The sequence below is a fragment of the Nothobranchius furzeri genome, chromosome 12 (assembly GCF_043380555.1).
Source record: "Nothobranchius furzeri strain GRZ-AD chromosome 12, NfurGRZ-RIMD1, whole genome shotgun sequence".
Lineage (NCBI taxonomy): Eukaryota > Metazoa > Chordata > Actinopteri > Cyprinodontiformes > Nothobranchiidae > Nothobranchius > Nothobranchius furzeri.
Window position 1 is genome coordinate 40,513,899 of NC_091752.1, and position 19,953 is coordinate 40,533,851.

The 19,953-nt window shown below is 40.5% G+C and overlaps 1 protein-coding gene across 1 annotated transcript in view; it reads right to left on the reverse strand.

The window, feature by feature from the left end:
* LOC107376117 (uncharacterized) overlaps positions 1-19,953 on the reverse strand; it is a 120,497-nt gene that overhangs the window by 25,891 nt on the left and 74,653 nt on the right. The window contains exon 2 of the mRNA XM_015945055.3: positions 5,505-5,609. Within this exon, the coding sequence (XP_015800541.3) occupies positions 5,505-5,609 (105 nt within the window). The remainder of the gene's footprint in view (positions 1-5,504; positions 5,610-19,953) is intronic.

The window sequence follows — 19,953 nt, forward strand, 5'->3', positions numbered from 1 at the left end:
GACCTGCTTTCAGTTTACTGTTTGTGTTACGTTATTTTATGTTAAGTAGACCTGTTATGCTATGACATGTTACGTCCCGCTATGGCACACCATGGTTCGTCATGGTATGTTACATCACATTATGTTACGTCACATTCATTTTTGTCACTTTATGTTAAGTCATGCTATGTTACGTCACGTTATGTTGCATTACATTGTGTTGTATCAGGTTGTGTTGCATCATGTTATGTTACATCATGTTATTTTACTTCATGCTATTTTAAATCATTCTATGTTACATCATTAGGGATGGGTACTCCATGGCTGTGGTGAGCGGGCAGTGCGGGCATCGTCTGGCTTACGCCAGCTGATGCCACCACACCACCCCACTTGCATCCACAGCCCTCAGTGTCTAAGTGCAGATTAAAATTGGAAGTGGGCTCCGACACTCGGGATGAGGCTGAAAAATTCCCCTGCCAAATGTCGTTAAATGTGCTCACTCCCAAGGCCCTAAGTGTGTGTTTGCGTGGAATGTCGTTGGTGGAAGTGTTTAAGGTGCAAATAAAATTGGGGGGGCAGGTTGCCACAGGAATGCAGAAATGGGATCCATACCCGCACCCCCTGACTTGTCCACCCCCCAAGGTCCTATGTGCATGATCATGTGATGATATGAGGGAGCAGGAGGAGAAAAATGTGTGGGGATGGGGAGGAATGGCTGGTTGGATTTAAACCCTCCAGGGAGCCAGCTCCCCCACTGGCCCCAATAGGCACATCTGTTGCCAAAATGCCACCCAGGACATGGAGACCCCAGCCCATCTTGCCAGGGCCCAAAGCAGCAGCATCACAGAGCCTCACGGAGTCCGAGGGCACCAACCCAGCCCCACCACAGCAGATTATCTACTCCCATCCCTGCATTTGCTCAACTTCCAGAATATATAAGACATAGGACATCCAGGTAAGGTTGGGCCCTCCCCCTCCTGGACATCTCCCTCCCTTGTGATGGAACAGCAGAGGAGCCAAGGTCTACCCAAGGCCCCTGAGCCTGGGCCAGGCACTGCCGCATGTTCCTGCCTTCTTCCCGGCAGCATACATGTCAGGACCAGACCCCCAAGGACCCGCCCAGATCCCCACACCGGGCTGGCCACCCCCACACCCCGAGCCCCCAGGACCCCACCCATAGCTGCTCAGGGGCAATGCAGCTGCCCGGCAGCGACCCATGGCCACCGCCAAGACCCCCAAGGGGCCCCACTTACAACCGCCAGTAGTCCACCCCCCGAGGCAACCCAAGCACCTCCAGCGGGGGGCAGTAGCCCCCCAGTCCCAGACACCCCCCAGTGAACTCACCTCCAGGGAACGTCCAGATACTCCAAACTCAGACCCTCCACCCCATCACCCACATCATCCTGCAGGACAATATCAACAATCTCCCATCATCGCTATGTGATGGAACCAATCAAAGGAGCCCAGAGAGATTGATCTGAAGTGGAAGCCGATGCTAAATCAAGTGTAATATGATCTAACAAAAGATTTCTATACTGGTTAATGCAAAGAGTATCTCTATTTTTCCAATTCAAGAGGATAGTTTTCTTAGCGATGCATATGGCAGTCAGAACCACGTGAACCAAAGATGTTTCAATCGGGACATCGTCCAGGTTTCCCAGTAAACAAAGAGAGGGGGAAGTTGGGATATGACATTTCAGACAGTTTGACAGATCTTCACATACTCTACCCCAAAATTCCTGGACAGGTGGATAGGACCACAGTGCGTGGATGTAATTGTCAGGAATGTTATTTGTGCAGTGTGTACAGGTGTCAGATGACACAAACCCCATCTTGAACGTATGATGACCTGAAAGTGTACACTGTGTAGAATTTTGTACTGAATTAATTGTAAATTGGGGTGTCTGATCATTTCAAAAGTTTTTAAACAAGTTTGGGACCAGAAGTTCTTGTCAAAGCTGACTGATAGATCCACCTCCCATTTTTCAATAGGGATTGCTATTCTATCGTCTATTTTGGACAGGGTCTCATATACTTTAGACAGTAGTTTGGGGGGCTTGAGATTATAGAAGTGTAATACCCTTGGTGGTGTTTGTAATTCTATTTTATTGAGCTTAAATTTTTGTTTAACTACAGATTTAATTTGGTGGTATTCTAAAAAGCTATTCTTATTTATTCCAAATTGGGGGACTATTCTATTAAATGGGATGAAGTCCAGTCCTTCATATATGTGTTCCAGGTATAGGATTCCTTTATTTTTCCAGTCCGGAAGGATTATCATTTTGTTATTTTGCAAAATATCAGGATTATTCCAGATAGGTGTGCGTCTGCATGGTACTAGTGAAGACTCTGTCATTTTTAGACAGTCCCACCATGCTGTCAGAGAGGTGCTGATACTAATACTTTTGAAGCCTTCATGCGAAATTGCGTCATTTTAACAACCACGCCCCTCCACCGCGCCTCCGCACGGCCCAAAATTTCCGCAACGCGCATCTAGGAAAATTTCTAACCACGCGGACGGTCGGACGCGGAAAAACATGGCGGACTGGCAAGAACTAGTATGGCAGAGGTTCGTAAATACAGACATTTGTATGATTCAGCTCTCAGAGATCACCGTGATCAACATGTTGTTAATAATTCTTGGAGAGAAATAGCTTGCACTGTCGGAAAAGACAAGGACGCTGTTAAAAATGCTGGAATGCCATGTTGTAAACAGTAATTTCTACTTCTACTATGGTGTAGTGTTGGATGCATGCTGTAGAGCTCCATGCTGCCCCGTTCAGTTTGGGAGAATATTGGCTCACCGCAGAGACAAGCCGCATGAACCATAAACGCTGCAAGTTGTGAAGCATGTTCCATCCGTGAGCTGCATCACCAAGCGGAAAGTGAATGCGTTAAGCATAAACCAAGCTTAGGAGGGAGATCTGGCCGTCTGGTTGGGGTCTGGGGTGGTGGATTGCTTTGCTCAGTGTTGGGCGTGGGAGCCTGCCCATCAGCACTCCAGCAGAAAGGATCAAACTCTGGGAACCTGTAATGATTGTACCCCATGTGCAGCAGTACCAGGACCAGAGTGAATAGGGTGTGTATGGGGAGCATGAGTGGGTGTCCAGTGTGCATTTTTGTAAGTTTTTGGTTGTATGTGTATGTGGGAGCATGAGGGAGGGAGTGTGTGATTGTGTCTGTGTATGACTGTATATGTCAGGTGGGACCTTTGACTCCTCCCTTCTCCTGGGACTTCTTTTGATGATATAGATCTTTGTCTCCCCTCCCCCTGCCACACCTGGTGTGGAGTGCGGTACCTTGGTCTGCCTGAGGATTCGTGGCTCCCAGGTCAGGGGGTTTAAGATTTTTTGGTGTCTGCCTGATCAATCCCGGTGGCTGCCTAGTGGGGTCTGTGTCCCTGGGCTCTGCTGGGTCCCCGGCAGGGGTGGTCGCCCCTGGGTCCCGGGTTGCTGGGTCCCGGGCTCGGCCAGCTGGGGGGTGGGAGGCTGCGAGCGGGCCTGCGGGCCTGCCGCTGACATCTCCCGGGACTCTGCTGGCTGCTGGTTGTAGCCCCCCGGGGCAATCCTCTGCGCCTCTCAAGGGGGGCAGGGGCTTTTCTGGTCACAGTCTCCTTTGGGTCCCTATGCTCTGGGACAGCTCCTGGATCTCTGGGACTTGGAGCTCCCTCCATCTCCTACTCATCTTTAGAGGGCAGATCTGTGGCCCCTCACACTCTCTATTGGACGCTCCTATAGAGAAACCTTACATAAACAAGCGCGTGTACACACACAGGTGCTCACATGGTGCTCTCATAAGTACGGACTTGGGCACATTCAACACATGCCTTAAGGCTGTGGTTGACACTAAATGCACTGAGATTTATTATCGTGTGATTGTTCAATAAAACAATGTTGATTTTACATTTTTTCATCAAGTTGACGCAGTGATAGCTTGCTCCTTTTGTAATGTTGTGTCCCTTTTCTGCAGGTCTAGAAGCAGACTCTTGTTCATCATTGATTGTTTATTTTTGTGGAACACCACCACCTTTGGTCTCTTCCTTTCTCTTTCACCTCTGTCTTCATGTCCGGTCAAAATTACAAAGCATTCAAAAAACAATAACAATAAAGTTTTAAGTATCAGGCATGACATTAAAAGCAGAAGCTTGGATGCTCCACCTGAGAGTAAATCTGTAAGGATTGTCACCAGCATTCAGACATTAATTCTGTTTGCTTCACAGCCAGACAGGACACGGGAAAAAATAAATGAATAAAAAAGGGATGGGGACTGAATTTGGTACGTTTTAAGGCACCAACTGAATTCCATAGGACCAACTGAGCACCGATTCACGTCATATGAAACGGTGCCTTGTTTTGGTACTTGTTCTTCATAACGAGAACTTGCAAGACAGCGATTTGCCAAGTGGTGCAAGAGCATAATGTTGTCCGTCACTGTGGGCGAGCTGTTAACAAACCAGCATGGCAGAGAGGAAGCGCTCTAAAGTTTGGCTTCACTTCACTAAATGTGATGGGTTATTGCGTGATGATGAAACCAGCGACAACAATCAAGTGTGAGATATAGCTTAATCTGCTCCAGCAACAAAATAAAGAGCTTAAGAAAACATTAGCTTCAAATTAAACTGAAAAAAACATCTTTGCTATGGACTGAGTATACAGTGTGTCCTCAGTCCTTTTGCCGTTCTTTTTCAAACTGTTGATTTTTCCTACTCGGAAGTAGGAATTTCTGAGAAAAAAGCGAATGCACAAATAGCTAACATACCAATCTAACGTTAAACAATTTACTTACCTTCCGGAGCAGATTAAGATGATGATGTCAGATTGATGTCGCTGGTTTCATTATCACCCAGTTGCCCATCCCATTTAGTGAAGTAGACCCAAACATTTGAGCGCTTCCTCTCTGCCATGCTACTTGCTCTGTATACAGCTCGCCAACAGTGACTGACGACATTACGCCCTTGCGCCAGCGCTGCTATCTATCTTGGCAAATGTCTGTCTCGCAAGTTCTGATTATAAAGAACAGGTACTGAAGCAAGGCACCATTCATATGATGATAATCGGTGCTCCGTCGGTACTGTGGAATTCGGTCGGTGCCTTGAACAGTAAGGAATTTGGTACCCATCCCTAACATATTCTATTCTAAATCACAAAACATTATAATTAAATAGAATGTGTTTTCTCTTTGACTTGATGTTATTATCAACCTTAAGTTTTTTAGTCACATCATGTATCTTCAAGCCAAACACTGTCTAACATTTCTGGCTCAACATGTCCACCTTGAAGTAAAACCAACAAATACTGTCTTACTCTCAGTTCTGCCATTGATCACAAAATCAATCAGCACTGATACACTAAGGAGAAAAGATTCAGTTGTGCGTTGGTGTTTTTTATTTTTTAGTTTTTTTGTGTTAGAAACCAGATGTGTGTAGCTTGAAGCGTTAGGATATAATAAAACACAAACCTCTATCAGCAGCAGCATTTGTATGGATAAAGGAAACCTCTAAGTGTTTTGTTAAAGCACTGACTCACCTGCTTGTGGTGGTGATCGTAGGAGTTAATGTGGTTCTCGTACTGCTGGTGCCTCACATACTTCTTGTCACACAGCTCACAGTAAAACCTGGAGTCCCCCTCCTCCTACAAACAGAAACAGAGAAGAGGAAAATAAAGAAAGAGAAGTCAAGGTCTCAGTGTATTGTTTTTTTCCTCTGCAATGATGAAAGGGTCAAATTATTACCAAGATCATCCTTTTGATGAGTTTTTACTGGAAAATAGTCAAAGTCTTTAGAATATATCCTTTCATTTTATCTCGTTATGTCAAAAAAAATCCAATTTACAACACAAGTTTGAGATTTCTTTTACTCACACGATTTCATGGATGTGTACGAGATCGATGACAAAATGGGTTAGCTTGTAATATAATAAATATTTTCTGTTTGCTTAGATAAAAAGCATAACATAAAAAAGCTAGCTAAAAATGTAATTTTAAATACACTTTTAGGTAGGTATTCTGCTGGGATGGGGCTAAGTGCTGTGTGGATGTTGTGGATCTGTGATGCTGCTGCTGTGGGCCCTGGTTAGACGGGCTGGGTCTCCCTGCCCCGGGTGGGTTTTGGGAATGAGGATGCCTATTGAGCCGAGTGGGGGTGTTGGCTCCCTGGAAGGACTCAGGCCCCCCAGTCTATCCTCCCCATTCTCAGACATTTCCCTACTCCTGCTCCATCACATCACCCCACACACACATGCACACAGACCTTTGGGGTGTGGGGTAAGTTCAGGGGTTGCCAGTATGGTTCCCATCTCTGCAGTCCTGTGGCGACCTGCACCCAATTTTAATTAGTATATTAAACATTTCCACCAAAGTTATTCCATGAAAATGCACACTTAGGGCTTTGGGAGCAAACAAGTCTGTTTACTCAGCCTCACCTTGGGTGCCAGCGTCCATATACAATTTTCAGCTGCACCTACACACTGAGGGTTCTGGGAGGGAATTGGAGTTGTGTGCTGCTGTATGCCGGACAATGCCTGTGCTGCCCCATTCCCTCCCAACCACTATATGCACTCAAACAACACACATCAACACCACATTGGAGCAGGCAGAGGGACACTGGGGTCTTCTCACACCGTTTGCTACCCGGGGCTAGGGGCTGAGAGTGGAAGCTGGTCGTCTGGTTGTGGTCTGGGGTGGTTTGTTGCTTTGCTCTGCATTGGGTTGGGATTAGGTGCTTGCTCATCATTAACCCAGTTAGAACTGGACCAGCTCTGGTGTCCAGGAATGGTTGTGCCCTCCGCACAGCAGAACCAGGACCAGAGAGAGTAGGGTATGTATGCAGTTTCCCTGGAGTCTCCATGCTTCAGGGGAGACCTTGATATATCTTGGGCTAGGATCTATGTTGGACGCTCCCATAAAGAAACCTTATATACGCACTGGTGCCCACAGAGTGCTCTCACAAGTATGGACTCGGGCATTTTTGACACAAGGTTATTGAGGGACAGCAGTAGCTCAGAAGGTAGAGTGATTTGTCCAGCAATCGGAAGCTTGCAGGTTGAATCCGGGCTCCGGCCAGAGAATGCTTCTGTTGTGTCTTTAAGCAAGACACTTAACCCACCTTACCAGCTGGTAGTGTTTGGAGGGTCCGGTGGCACCAGTGTTCAGCCGACCTCACTTCTGTCAGTGCGCCCCAGGGCAGCTGTGGCTACAATGTAGCTCATCGCCACCAGTGCATGAATGTGTGGATGACTGATTGTGTTGTGAAGCACCTTGGGGGGTTATGGAACCCTAAAAAAGGCACTATAGAAATACAGACCATTTACCATCTGTGGTTGGCACTAAATGCACTATGAATTATTACCGTGTGCTTTTCAGCAAACGTTTATGGGCGATAATGTTTCGTCCATATCTGCTTAACTAAATATCTCATTAACCAACCACTTGATGGATTTTAATAAACCCCTCAGAAAGAAATCATTGGGTGAAAAACCATTTAACTTTTAGAGGTGATTCAGTTCAAGATGGCTGCTCAAGAGCTTGTGATACTACAAGAGATTTTGCATAAGGCTGTTTGCAAGATTTGACCAAAGCATCTATAATTGCATCGTTTTCAACAAGGATTTCTATAATGTGTTCTAATCACAGACAGGATTGTCACATGTTTATGTTTATGTTTATTTATTTGGCAGACGCTTTTATCCAAAGCGACTTACAATTTAGGACCTATAGGGCATGTTGTGATCTGTGGAGGAAACCCACGCATGCATGGGGAGAACATGCAACTCCACGCAGAAAGGCCGCAGCCGAGTTTCGAACCTGCAACCTTCATGCTGCGAGGCAACAGTGCTAACAACTGCGCCACCTTGCAGCCTATTAATGCCCACAATCTATAAAATGGTTATAAAAATGTTTTAAAATTAGAGAAAGAGAGCTTTTTACTTGTGGATTGTACAATACACTAGAACTCAGCTTACCCTAACCTCTGCAGACCAGGTGTGTTGAAGAAGAGAAAACTTACACACATATTCAAAGGTTAAAAAGCACCATTCAACCAAGTATGTTGGGTCCAGATGTGGTAGAACAGGTGTGTTGGAGCAGGAAAACAACGAATGCCCCTTTTCCTTGTTGAACACAAATCAGTCTGGCTAAACTTGACTCAGCTCAAATTAGTGTGGGTTGCATTTTAAAGTCAAACTGAAAGACAGCTCTAGTGGTGCGCTTGTCAGATCACAAGTATGGGATGGTGGGGTTACCCACGGCACTCGTGATCTTTAACTACACCAAAGCAGACACTGGCAAGTTGGTGAAGAATACCGAACTGTGCTGTTTAAAAAGGCAGTCCAAACGAACTGAGTTACACTGAGTAGCACTGTTGGGAAAGAGGCATAAAGCATCCTGGACAGTGATCCTCCAGGACTTGGACTAGAGAGTCCTGCTTTACTGTATTTTTACACATTTTATGTCCTTTAGAATCACCTTCATTTTAAACAGTTAAAGCACTTAGGAGTCCCTGACTTAGACAAATGTTATTCAAATGAACAAAATATATAAATACAGTATAGATCAGCAAATATCCAAGAAGTCAAGAAGGTTGAGGTCATTAAAAGACAATAACCCTCTTAGACATCTAATATGTGGTTATAGTGACCAGTGGAGGAAGGGCTTTATAACTAAACAGCGTTGGTCACTCTGAAGCCAGGTGTATCTTTTTGATCGGTCTACATAGATTATTACCTTCATCTATAGTTTAAGAGCCAGTTCCTGGAAATGGAAATCTCTTTTTTTCAGTCAAACTGTAGTTTGATTTTTATTTTTATTAATTAGATTTGAGAAGGAAGAACAAAAGAGAGATACATCAAACAAAATGTGATCTTTCTGACAGTAACCAGACCTCTTGGGCCATTTATCAGTTATCTGGACTTTCTCTGAAACCCCAGAAGAAAACGTGTGCAGCCATCAGAGGCAAAACCACCAAACAAGGGCTGGTGGCTCGAAGACTGAAGAAAGGACCATGCAGGCATGAAAGCAGCTCATTCAGGTTATGAAGTATGACCATTCAGATAAATCCTGAAAAATACCTCTCATATCTTGTTTGTGTAATTATAAATCATGACTTTGTCTCAGAGTTAGTCATAAAAGCAGAATGAAACCAGAACAGTGAAGGTGGGAGTGGTGAATTACATTCAGAGCCGACATGTGCAGTAAAATGTGTTTATGGGGATGAATATTCATCTCACTCAAGCTTTTAATTTGTTACCTGTCATATGGTGTGTGTGTGTGTGTGTGTGTGTGTGTGTGTGTGTGTGTGTGTGTGTGTGTGTGTGTGTGTGTGTGTGTGTGTGTTTGTGTGTGTGTGTGCGTGTTTGTGTGCATCTCGTTGGCTTCCAATGGCTAATGGCTCTTTCAATCACAACTATTGATCAGTGTGTGACTTGATACACACATGGATACACACAAGCAAACAAAGGAAAATACATTTCTGTGACTTGCTTTGATTACAGCTAAGTGTAGGAAACATACCAAAAGACATTCATAGATGTCGTCATTCAGGGTTTCTTTTACACACACACACACACACACACACACACACACACACACACACACACACACACACACACACACACACACACACACACACACACACACACACACACACACACACACACATTCTCTTAATGGAAGATTGATTCGTCTTTAAAAGTCAGTAAAGTTCAGTTTGTGGCGTGACCTTCAGTGTAGGTCTGGACTCGACTCAGTGTGCGTTAAAGCCCACATCCCACTGGGCTGCCACAAGTTTGAAAAACAATTATTGTTTGAAAATATGCCCAATTTTAACTTGGGAGTGACTCTAAATTGGGTTGAGAGAGTTTTTCATCTGGCTAGGCATGTCACGAAGCTAGAAACAAAGGCAAAAGTTTGTTTTTGTTACAATTTAGTCCAGAAGAGTCTCAAATAAATGTAAAGAAAGTAAGAATTCTACTGTGAAATAAAACAGTCTAATGTCTAAATCTTGTTGGAAGGAAGGTTACATAGAAGCAGTTTTCATTCTCAACCAGCTGGGGGTGTCAGTTTTCTCCACCCAAAAAGCCAAATAGAGACATAGTAACAGTTAACAGCCAGTGAGTTTGTGAGGTTGTTGAGCTAACACTGCTGCACCGACATGTAATTCAACACCGACGGCCATTAAAAGTTCCAGAGTTTAAAAAAATAACAAAGCCAGGAGACATGAGCCATGCATAAATAATTTTTTGTACCTCTAAGAAACCACGGCATATTTTGGTTTTACTAATTGATATCAGGTGAAGAAGGCTAACATTAACAATGCTAACGGTGAATTAGAAGCAAATAGTTGACTTTAAAAATATCTCAAGTTCTATTTTCAATGACCAGCAAATGAATACTACAGTGAAATGTATGTGTGAAGTGAATAATGAGTCAATGGTGTCGTTCAGATCTATAACAGCAAGCTAACAGCAACACCGCAAATCTCTAATGCCAGAGATACGCTACCATAATGAATGTAGTAAGTGCTCCTACCATAAAACACATAAGAGTGCTAACATCAGATATGATGGTGTATTTATCTACTTATAAAATAGCTGTGTATGACTCATCTTTGCTAATCTGTAACTGGCTATAGCCACGAGACTCACAGAACAGCAGTGGGAAAGTGATGTTTGGCTTAGAAAAATGGACTGCACTAGCCAAATTTGACCACTGGGTGTCATTCTTACTTCATTCTTACATTTTGCACCTTTAAGTCTTAGTGTTATCACAATTTATCCTCATTTTTGTCGCCAAAGCTCCTAAAGTTTTTCCACATGTCTAACACTTGTGTCATTGAAATTCAAGCCTTGCTGTTTTGTTGTTACTGGCAGCAAACTGTGGAATGGTATTTATGAAGCAGTCTATAATTCCTTACCTGAGTCCATGGTAACAAAATGTGTGCAACAAATATCCGACAAATGTTGTCAAGTTGCCATGTATGTTTTCTCGTTAGTCTTAGTAACAATTTTGAGTAAAAATGAGAAAATGTGCAAATTTTCTTTGAAATTTGTGTTTCTAAATAGAGAAGAAGGGTTCCAGTGAGGGACCAAAGATGCCTGCAGTGATGCTGTGGCTTGTCTGATGAGTCATTTTTTGAAGATTATTTATTCTTGATTAAAAACCCAGCCAGGAACCTTCTCTTGGATTCTTTACAATCTCAGAACCTCCCTCGTGAATGCCATTGCATTGTTGCCCAGTCAGATGTTAAAGTGTACAAAACTTACTTTTGACTCTTCTAAATTACAGTTGTAATGCTCAGAGATCAAAGATTAGAAGAGCCAGGAACTAACTGCATCACAAATAGAAAATGTAGCAGAACCAACCAGAAACGCGGCGATAAAACACAGAACAGCTGCCGTCCTCCATGGTTACGTCAGGGGTCTCCTGCTTCAGGCAGCATTAGCTTGTCAGACTAGTGATTACTGCAGCTCCCATAATTCTATTAACCATCAAATTTATGTTGCATTATTCTGTTACCCAGTGAAAGATTACATTTGCATTATTTAATCAAAGATGGCATTGGTTTGCATTATGTCATTAAAGATGTTGTGGGGTTGCATTAGCCTGCTGAAGATGGCCTGGGATGCCCATTAAACAGGGCCTGCTGGATGGCTTGGAAATCGCTGCTCAGTAAACTCAAATTAAAACACATTACAACATAAAAGCTTTCTGTGCACCGCCTCACAACAAACAGCAGTCCTATTGTCTTGTTGCCATGAGAAAAAACTGTAAAATGTTTTTTTTTTGTCCAGCTGAGGAGCAAATTTGAGGAACGGTTCTGGAAAATTGCTTGACCTATCGTGTGAATGAATTTTTCAAAACCCACAGGACAAACCCTCTGATGTTCAGCTGCGAGGAGAAAAACTGACCTCCTGCAGTCAGACTGCTTACCAGCTCGGCTCTCACGGCGACGGTTTAGTCTGAGAAACACCTTCTGAATCAGAGCGTAGAACAAGTGTTAGACTGGAGACTCTTTTGTCTTCTTCACTTCAGCCGTGTGAACAGCTCCAGTTTTAAACCGCACATGTGATGCTGCAAATTGGCTGATGTCAAAATGTTGATTCAAAAATAGTCATCCATCAATTATTATTTAAACCACAACACTTAGGAGCCTTAAATCTTTACAGGTTTAGTTTAAATATGTGACGTTCTAATTATTTTAGCTCCCGTCTCATCCTCTTTTTGTGTTTTTAATTCTTCCTTTGGAAATGTACCCACAGACAACATTAAATTTAGCGTTGAATAATGTTAAAAAATATAAATATTTAGAATCAAATCTAAGTACATCAAATTGAATCTAAACATTAATGGAAACATGTGTACATAAGTCCATTAGCAAAAAGAGATGAAACCCTAGTTTTGATCAAAATCACTTAATTGTATTTTGACCAATTTCACCTGAGTTAAATAATAAAAAATATGTATATTTTCAAAAGCATATAAATGAGCTCCTCCTATATAAGGAATTAAATCAGGGTCTGTAACAGAATGTATGAATTAGAATAAAACCATTCAAGATCAGATCTAGTTTAAAGATGCATCACAATGTTTAGAGTGCAATCTAGAAATACTTCAATTAGTAGAAATATTTAGTATGTAGAATCAACATTTCATTATCAAATAAACTACATTTTTAAACAAAATATTATGTTCTTGTATTTAAATCCCAAATTTAAATGTAGAGAATGTATTCAATTTAATTCAATTCAAAGATACTTTATTAATCCCAGAGGGAAATTAAAGTTTCAGTACACACAATTCTGAGATCAGACATACACACATAGACACATGACAAGAATTGGTGACTGTGGTATTTCGCAATCCGAGTCGCGCTACCGTAATAGATAAAGAGGGTTTATATGAGGATTGAGTCAGGGGGAGGGGGAAAAAAGCACTTCAGAGTTACCCTCCACAGAGAGGGCAGCTTTGCTATGCAAAAAAAAAACACCTCAGACAGATATGCACACAGACTTCAGACATTACACAACATAAGTGTCCACTAGGTGGGGAGGTAGGGTTGGGACTCTCCTCACTTCAGTGCGTGCAGCCGCATGGAGCAGCGCTCATCACCTCCGTTTGGACAGGGGAGGGAGATAATGGGTTAGAGAGCACAGTGACTGCTAGATACGGTTCCACGGTAGAGGTGTGAATCTTCACTTGTCTCCCGATTCGATTTGATTATTGGGTCAACGATTCAATTCGATTCGATATCTCGATGCATCACGATTATTTCATATTAATTTGTTTTCATCGATAAATAGAAGATGTCAGATAATTGCCTTTTTTTTTATCAAAAACGTATTTGACACAACCTGCCATCCCTCAAAAGCTCTCCATTCACGACAGGTTAGGACAAAACATTTTAAACATTTAAGAAGATTTAACAAAGTAAAACAATCTGTTTCCTCGTTCAACACCACGCCTCAGGCTGAGAAAACCACGCTTTGCAAAAACTCACAAAATCTAAAAAAGTACTGAAAACCTACAGGACACATAATGTAATAATAAAATCCATAATGGGTTCATATATGAGTGTTTAATGTCTCTGAGCAGCTCTAGAGTCAAATATTTATGCCACAGTTGAAGGGTGTCAGAAATAACACCAAATGAAATGTTTGACTTAGTTTATTTTATTTGAACCCAGTGGTTCGTTTCTGACATGCTGGAGAATGAATCAAGTTCTGTTTGATGCAGAAAATAATAAAACATAAAACAAATTCTACACTTCCAATAATATTTAAGATGTGTGTTTTATTCTTTCTGATAATAACACCAGCAGAAGGCTGTGGGCTGGATTAGGATTAAATTACCCAGCTGATGGATCTCTTTCACTAACCAGCTAACTAACCTTACCACTAACCTGTCCTGTGGGACCCTCACCATGTGACCCTCATGTCCATGCTGTCTCTGGAGGAGCAGATAGGAGACAAGTCTCCTGTAACTTAAAATGAAACAAAGCTTCCTCCCAGCTTCTCTTTAAGCTGAATTCAACATCAGTTTATCATCATGAAACAAAAGAATAAAGTGGAACAAGAACTTCTATCTTCTATTTCTCTCTCCTTTTAACTTCTCCGTGTCCCTAAATAAAAGAGACAGACGATCACGCTGCAGCCGCCATCATTTACCCAGCCCCCCCCCCCCCCCCCCCCCCCAAGACCGGATCTCCCAGCATCACGACACTCGGTCTGACTGAGCGCTTCCAGGAGAAATAATAATTAAATTATGAAAATAACGCGTGTTTGGAGCATCGGTTGGGAGGAGCGTCATCCGATCCTCTCTCTTGTGTGAGCAGACAGTCTCTCTCTCTCTCTCTCGGTCGCTGATAGAGCGAGAGGAGCGCGCCGCATGACAATCCGCTCAATTGACATAATTCACGGCCCAAATCCAACAGAACCAGTCGGGCTGATTCGGTTCCGGTTCGGTCTCGGGTGACAACTCCAGCGCTCAGCCCTGCAGTACCACATTAAGGCGGAGTTAAATATGGAGGACGCTCACTCTGACAGATTTGGATGCGGTGCTGGTGCTGCCGTTAAAAAAACAAAACTACATTCCACTATAATCGATTATGGCGTACTCTTCTACGATGCAGAATCATTTATGTCCGCATCCCGATGCATCGATTATTTGATTTTCCGCAGCTCTATTCCACGGACTTAACCGTTCACAGTCCCACACAGGCTGGGATAGGGAGAAAGGGTTTCCATATCGATGGCAGCATTCCACATTTCTTCTGAGGGGGGAGTTTTCACTTTAGCCTCACAGGCTCAAGGGCACCAGATTCAGATAAGAATTGTTTTGGGGACAGACAGAGAAAATTTCCTCTCTGCCTTAGGGTTCTGTTGGTCTACAACCCCTCTGGATCCAATAATGGCATCATTAATCAATCCCAATCCGTGCTGATCCGTCCACTCGCTCCTTGATGGAGTCCACCTTTTGTGCCAGAGCCTGAATCTCAGCCAAAGTTCCAAGCTTACGACTCATCTCGACAATTATATGAGTTTGTGCGTTCACAGCGCAATGCATTCCATCCCTGAGGTCCGGGATTGAGCCAATATTCCTCAAAAGCTCGTTAATTTTCCGGTAAGCCAGGTAACCACTCAGGCCAAACAGCAGGAATCTCGACACCAAAACAACGAATATCCAAACATCTTCAGAATCCTCTACAGACAGTTGAGAGAGGCATATCAGGTTCCACTGTTTCCAGGAGTCCATGATATACCCAGCTGGCTCTGTCCCAGAGGGGCATCCGGGAGGCCCTTCTCCCGTTCTCATCGTTGAGAAAACTGTGTCAATCGCGTTGAGAGACCAACTGACCAGATCCATTTTTAATAATTTCCAGTTTCCAGAAAAAATGCAGAAAGTGCCGTGCACACAAAGACAGGACAAAGAGCCTTGGGATGAGGAGGGAGGAAGAGGAGAAAAAAGTGTCTGTACTCTCCAAGAGCCAGAAGAATATTTCAGAAGAAGATATAAAATGAAATCTAAATATCTTATAATGCATCTAAATATCTATTTAAATATTTAAAATAAAACATAACAATGACATTCAAACTGTTAGATGTAAAGCTGTATCCAAATTTTCAAATGTAAATTATAAAATATGGTGGTTTAAACTAAATATGGAGCTTCCATGTAGAAACACAGTATTGTGAAAGCCTGCCAAAATAAAAGCATGGTGAAGAGACTGTTTAAGCAGGGATCACACAGACAGAAACTTTGGTTGTGGAGTTTTGTTTTCCAGTTCAAACCAGTTTTCACCAGCAAATTCAGCCAACAATTACAGTTTTAGAACAAAGAGCGCTATCATTTGATTCCTCATGAGCTGTGTGTGTTCACTCAGACTCACAGAACCTATTCATTGATGGCTATAGATGGGTGTTTCATTTTACCTCTACAGATTTTTTTTGTCCCCAAAACCAAAAAATAAAAAATGGACAAAAGAGGTGAAAAAAGCATCAAATCATCTAAATTTTGGGACGTCTCGCTCAGCTCAATATCTCAAACTGTATTACTTTTGCTGAAACAAAGCTGGCGGCTGTAACTAATTTGATTTTCGATGTCTGGTAAGTGGCTTGATAAGTCTGAAGTGTGAAGTGAAGCTCGGCTGCTGCTTTTTTCCAGCTTGGCTCGCTGAGGAGCTCTCGTAAATGACTTTGATACTGACAGATCCCTCTTCCTTTGCCTCCCCCAGGGTTATGTTCCTTCTCCAAGCTTCTACTTTCTTAACACTAATGACGAGCCGCAGCTTCTATGAAGATAGACATTTTTATCAAGCTGGAGGGCTGGAAATGGAGAAAATGGTTGCAGCTTTTATGCTGATCTTCTTTTCTGTGCGGCGAACATCTCTGCTTGGCACTAAAAATTAACCAAAAGGTCACAACCTCTTTCTGATAAGTGTGAGAAGAGATAAGAGAACTCAATTGTTGCGAATCTGGTGTTAAGATAATTGTGATCTGTTAGGCTCTGCAGTGCGTTGCTCCTACTGTGAATCCCCCTTTTAATGTTTCATTGCACACAATGAATAAAAGCAGATTGGAAATAGATAAAGGGAAGTTTTCTCTTTCATTTCTGAGAAACCTGCAGAGAAGAGAGATGATTTCACTGCCCCCGGTGACCCCCTGCTGGGAAAGTGTTAGCCCTCTGGGTGATATTTCACACTAACAGGACTCATTGGCTTTATTTGCAAACAAAACACTACAGCTTTTTATTTGCAGGATATTCAATAATAATCAAAATTTTATAGGACTACATGGAGCTACGGACTCTAAAAGATTATTTTTATGTTGTTTTATTTCACTGTTTTACTGTTTTCCATCTGAAATTATTTTATTCCTTTAGGGATAATAAAACTTGAATATAAAAGGGAACTATATATTGTCTCGTCTCGTCTTCTCTTCTCTTGTCTTATTATTAATAATATTATATTATATTATATTATATTATATTATATTATATTATATTATATTATATATTTTTTCTCTATTTATTTCATTCAAACTAAAAACAAATAAAACATATAAACAATAAGAAATACATAACAAAAAATCTAATTGAACGAAAAGGAGCAGAATGAAGAAAAACATCTTATAATTTCTGCCCCCTTTTCCAGAAGAAATAATCTATTTATATACAATTTTCATTTGTCAGACACACATACAGATTCATTTAAAACATTTTCCTGTTCTAAATTCCAGTGCGATCATGATCATCGATTTAATCTACATTTTCATAATTATTTAGTACACTCAGTTTGGTAAATTTTTTGAATATAGTAAATGACAGAGTTTGTATTAATTTTCCTTTTAAGGTCATTCCATAATTTAACACCATTTACAGATATATTCCATTCCTTAATTTTAGTTCTAAATATAAACACATAAGTTTCTTTCAGCATGTAATTACTAGTTCTCTTTTCAAATATCCCCTGAATGTTTGTTGGCAGAGTACTTAAATTGGCTTTATACATGGTTTGTAAGATTTTCCAGTCTTTTAAATCATGAAATTTCAGTAATTTATATTTAATAAACAATGGGTTTGATGGATCTCTACAGCCACTATAATTGATGATTCTCAGAGCTCTTTTCTGTAAAATAAATCAGGGTTGTGTGTAGTTTTTGTATGTTGCTCCCCAGATTTCTACACAATAAGTCAAGTATGGAACAATCAGTGAATTGTACAATGCCAACAAACCAGAATTAGTCAGTAAAAACTTGACTCTATGTAATACTTCTAAGGATTTGGCAATTTTACCTCTTGTGTAACTAAAATGGGATTTCCATGTCAAGTCTTCATCAATAAGAACTCCAAGAAATGTAATTTCCTTTACTCCTTGAATTTCAATCTCATCTATTTCCGATGACACATCACTGTTCTTTTTATCATTAAATGGTACAAAATTTGTTTTATTAAGATTTAGTGTCAATCAATTTATATCAAACCAGTTTTTAATTTTAATCAGTTCATCATTTATCACTTTAGCCACCTCTTCAGTATTTAATCCTGAGTAAAACAATGTTGTATCATCTGCAAATAGAACGGTACCGAGTGTCTTAGATACATTTACCAAGTCGTTCATTAACAAAATAAACAGTTTTGGTCCGAGGACCGACCCTTGTGACACTCCACAATTAATATCACATAGTTTTGATTTATGGTCCTTTATCTGAACAAACTGTTTAATTTTTTCTAAATAAGTTTTAACCCACTGATGAGCCACACCTCTTATTCCATACTGACTTAATTTTCGAAGTAACCTTGAGTGATCAATGACGTCAAATGCTTTTTTCAAATCAAAGAAAACACTAACAAAGTCATTTTTATTGTCAATTGCTGTTGATATTTTATCCGTTAATCCATTATTGCCATTGCTGTGGAATGTTTAGTTCTAAACCCATATTGTTCTTTGTTTAAAATACTATCTTTTTCGATGAATTTATCCAAAATTGATACAAATACTTTTTCCAGTGTTTTAGAAAACTGTGGAAGCAGTGACACCGGCCTGTAATTATTGAAACTATGTTTATCGAATGTTATATTATCTTTGGTATGTTCTTACTGTGTCCAGGTTTTATTTCCATTTTTAGTTATTTTTTATAATACAGAAAAGGTTTCTTTTTACCTTGCAGACAGTTTCGTTTGCCGATTGCAACACTTTCTCAGAGCTGACGCTATTATATTATATTATATTATTTTATATTATATTATATTATATTATATTATATTATATTATAGAAAATGACATATGATGTGATATGATATTATATTATATTATATTATATTATATTATATTATATTATATTATATTATAATATAGAAAATGACATATGATGTGATTGATATTATATGATATTATATGATATTATATTATATTATATTATATTATATTATATTATATTATATTATATTGTATTACATTATATTATATTATGGAAATGACATATGATGTGATATGATATATTATATTATATTATATTATATTATATTATATTATATTATATTATATTATATTATATTATAATATAGAAAATGACATATGATGTGATTGATATTATATGATATTATATTATATTATATTATATTATATTATATTATATTATATTATATTATATTATAGAATATGACATATGATGTGATATGATATATTATATTATATTATATTATATTATATTATATTATATTATATTATATTATATTTGTTTCCAAAGGTAAATAGAGCCTAATAATTTCTTGAGAGGACATCCAGACCTCCACATTATATTTTAGCTACAAAAACAAGCTTTATTCTTTGGGTTTCCTCCCTCCACTTTGGCCTGATGAGGCCTGTTAGTTGAGCAAATATTGTCTTTAGAGATTAAGTGGGAATTCAATATAGAAGAGAGAACACAATGACTGTTTCTGCTCTCTGCCGCTTCAATCCTTGATAACAGCAGGTCATTTGGAGGTAAGTTGCTAATGAGGAACACGACATGTCGCAATTACACAAAATATTCATTATTCTGAGAGATGAATGCATTTCCACCTTGCCTCGTGGTTAGAACGTAAGCAGAATTACATGTTTTTATGTGTGGAAACAAAAATAATCCCACACACAACTTTCCTTATGATCAAACACACAGAAGGAATCCATGACATTATACCTGAGCCGGGAGTCACAGAAGCTACAGAATTATTTGTTTTCCTGAAACAGTTTGACATATATGCAGGAACTCTTGATGCTGTTGAAGTTTCATCTCCACTGACACAAGTATTGTTTTTGACTCTGTTCTATATTATTCAGTCATCCAGGGGAGAAATGGAGTTTTTCAGAGCAGGTTTCACCTCCGCCGCCCACCGATGTAAGCGAGGATCAGGAGAGCGACATGAAACCGTTTGGCTGCTTGTCAAGGCTTCGCCTTTGGGGAGCGCACTCTGGCACGTTCAGCTGCTGCATTTCATTTAACAAAG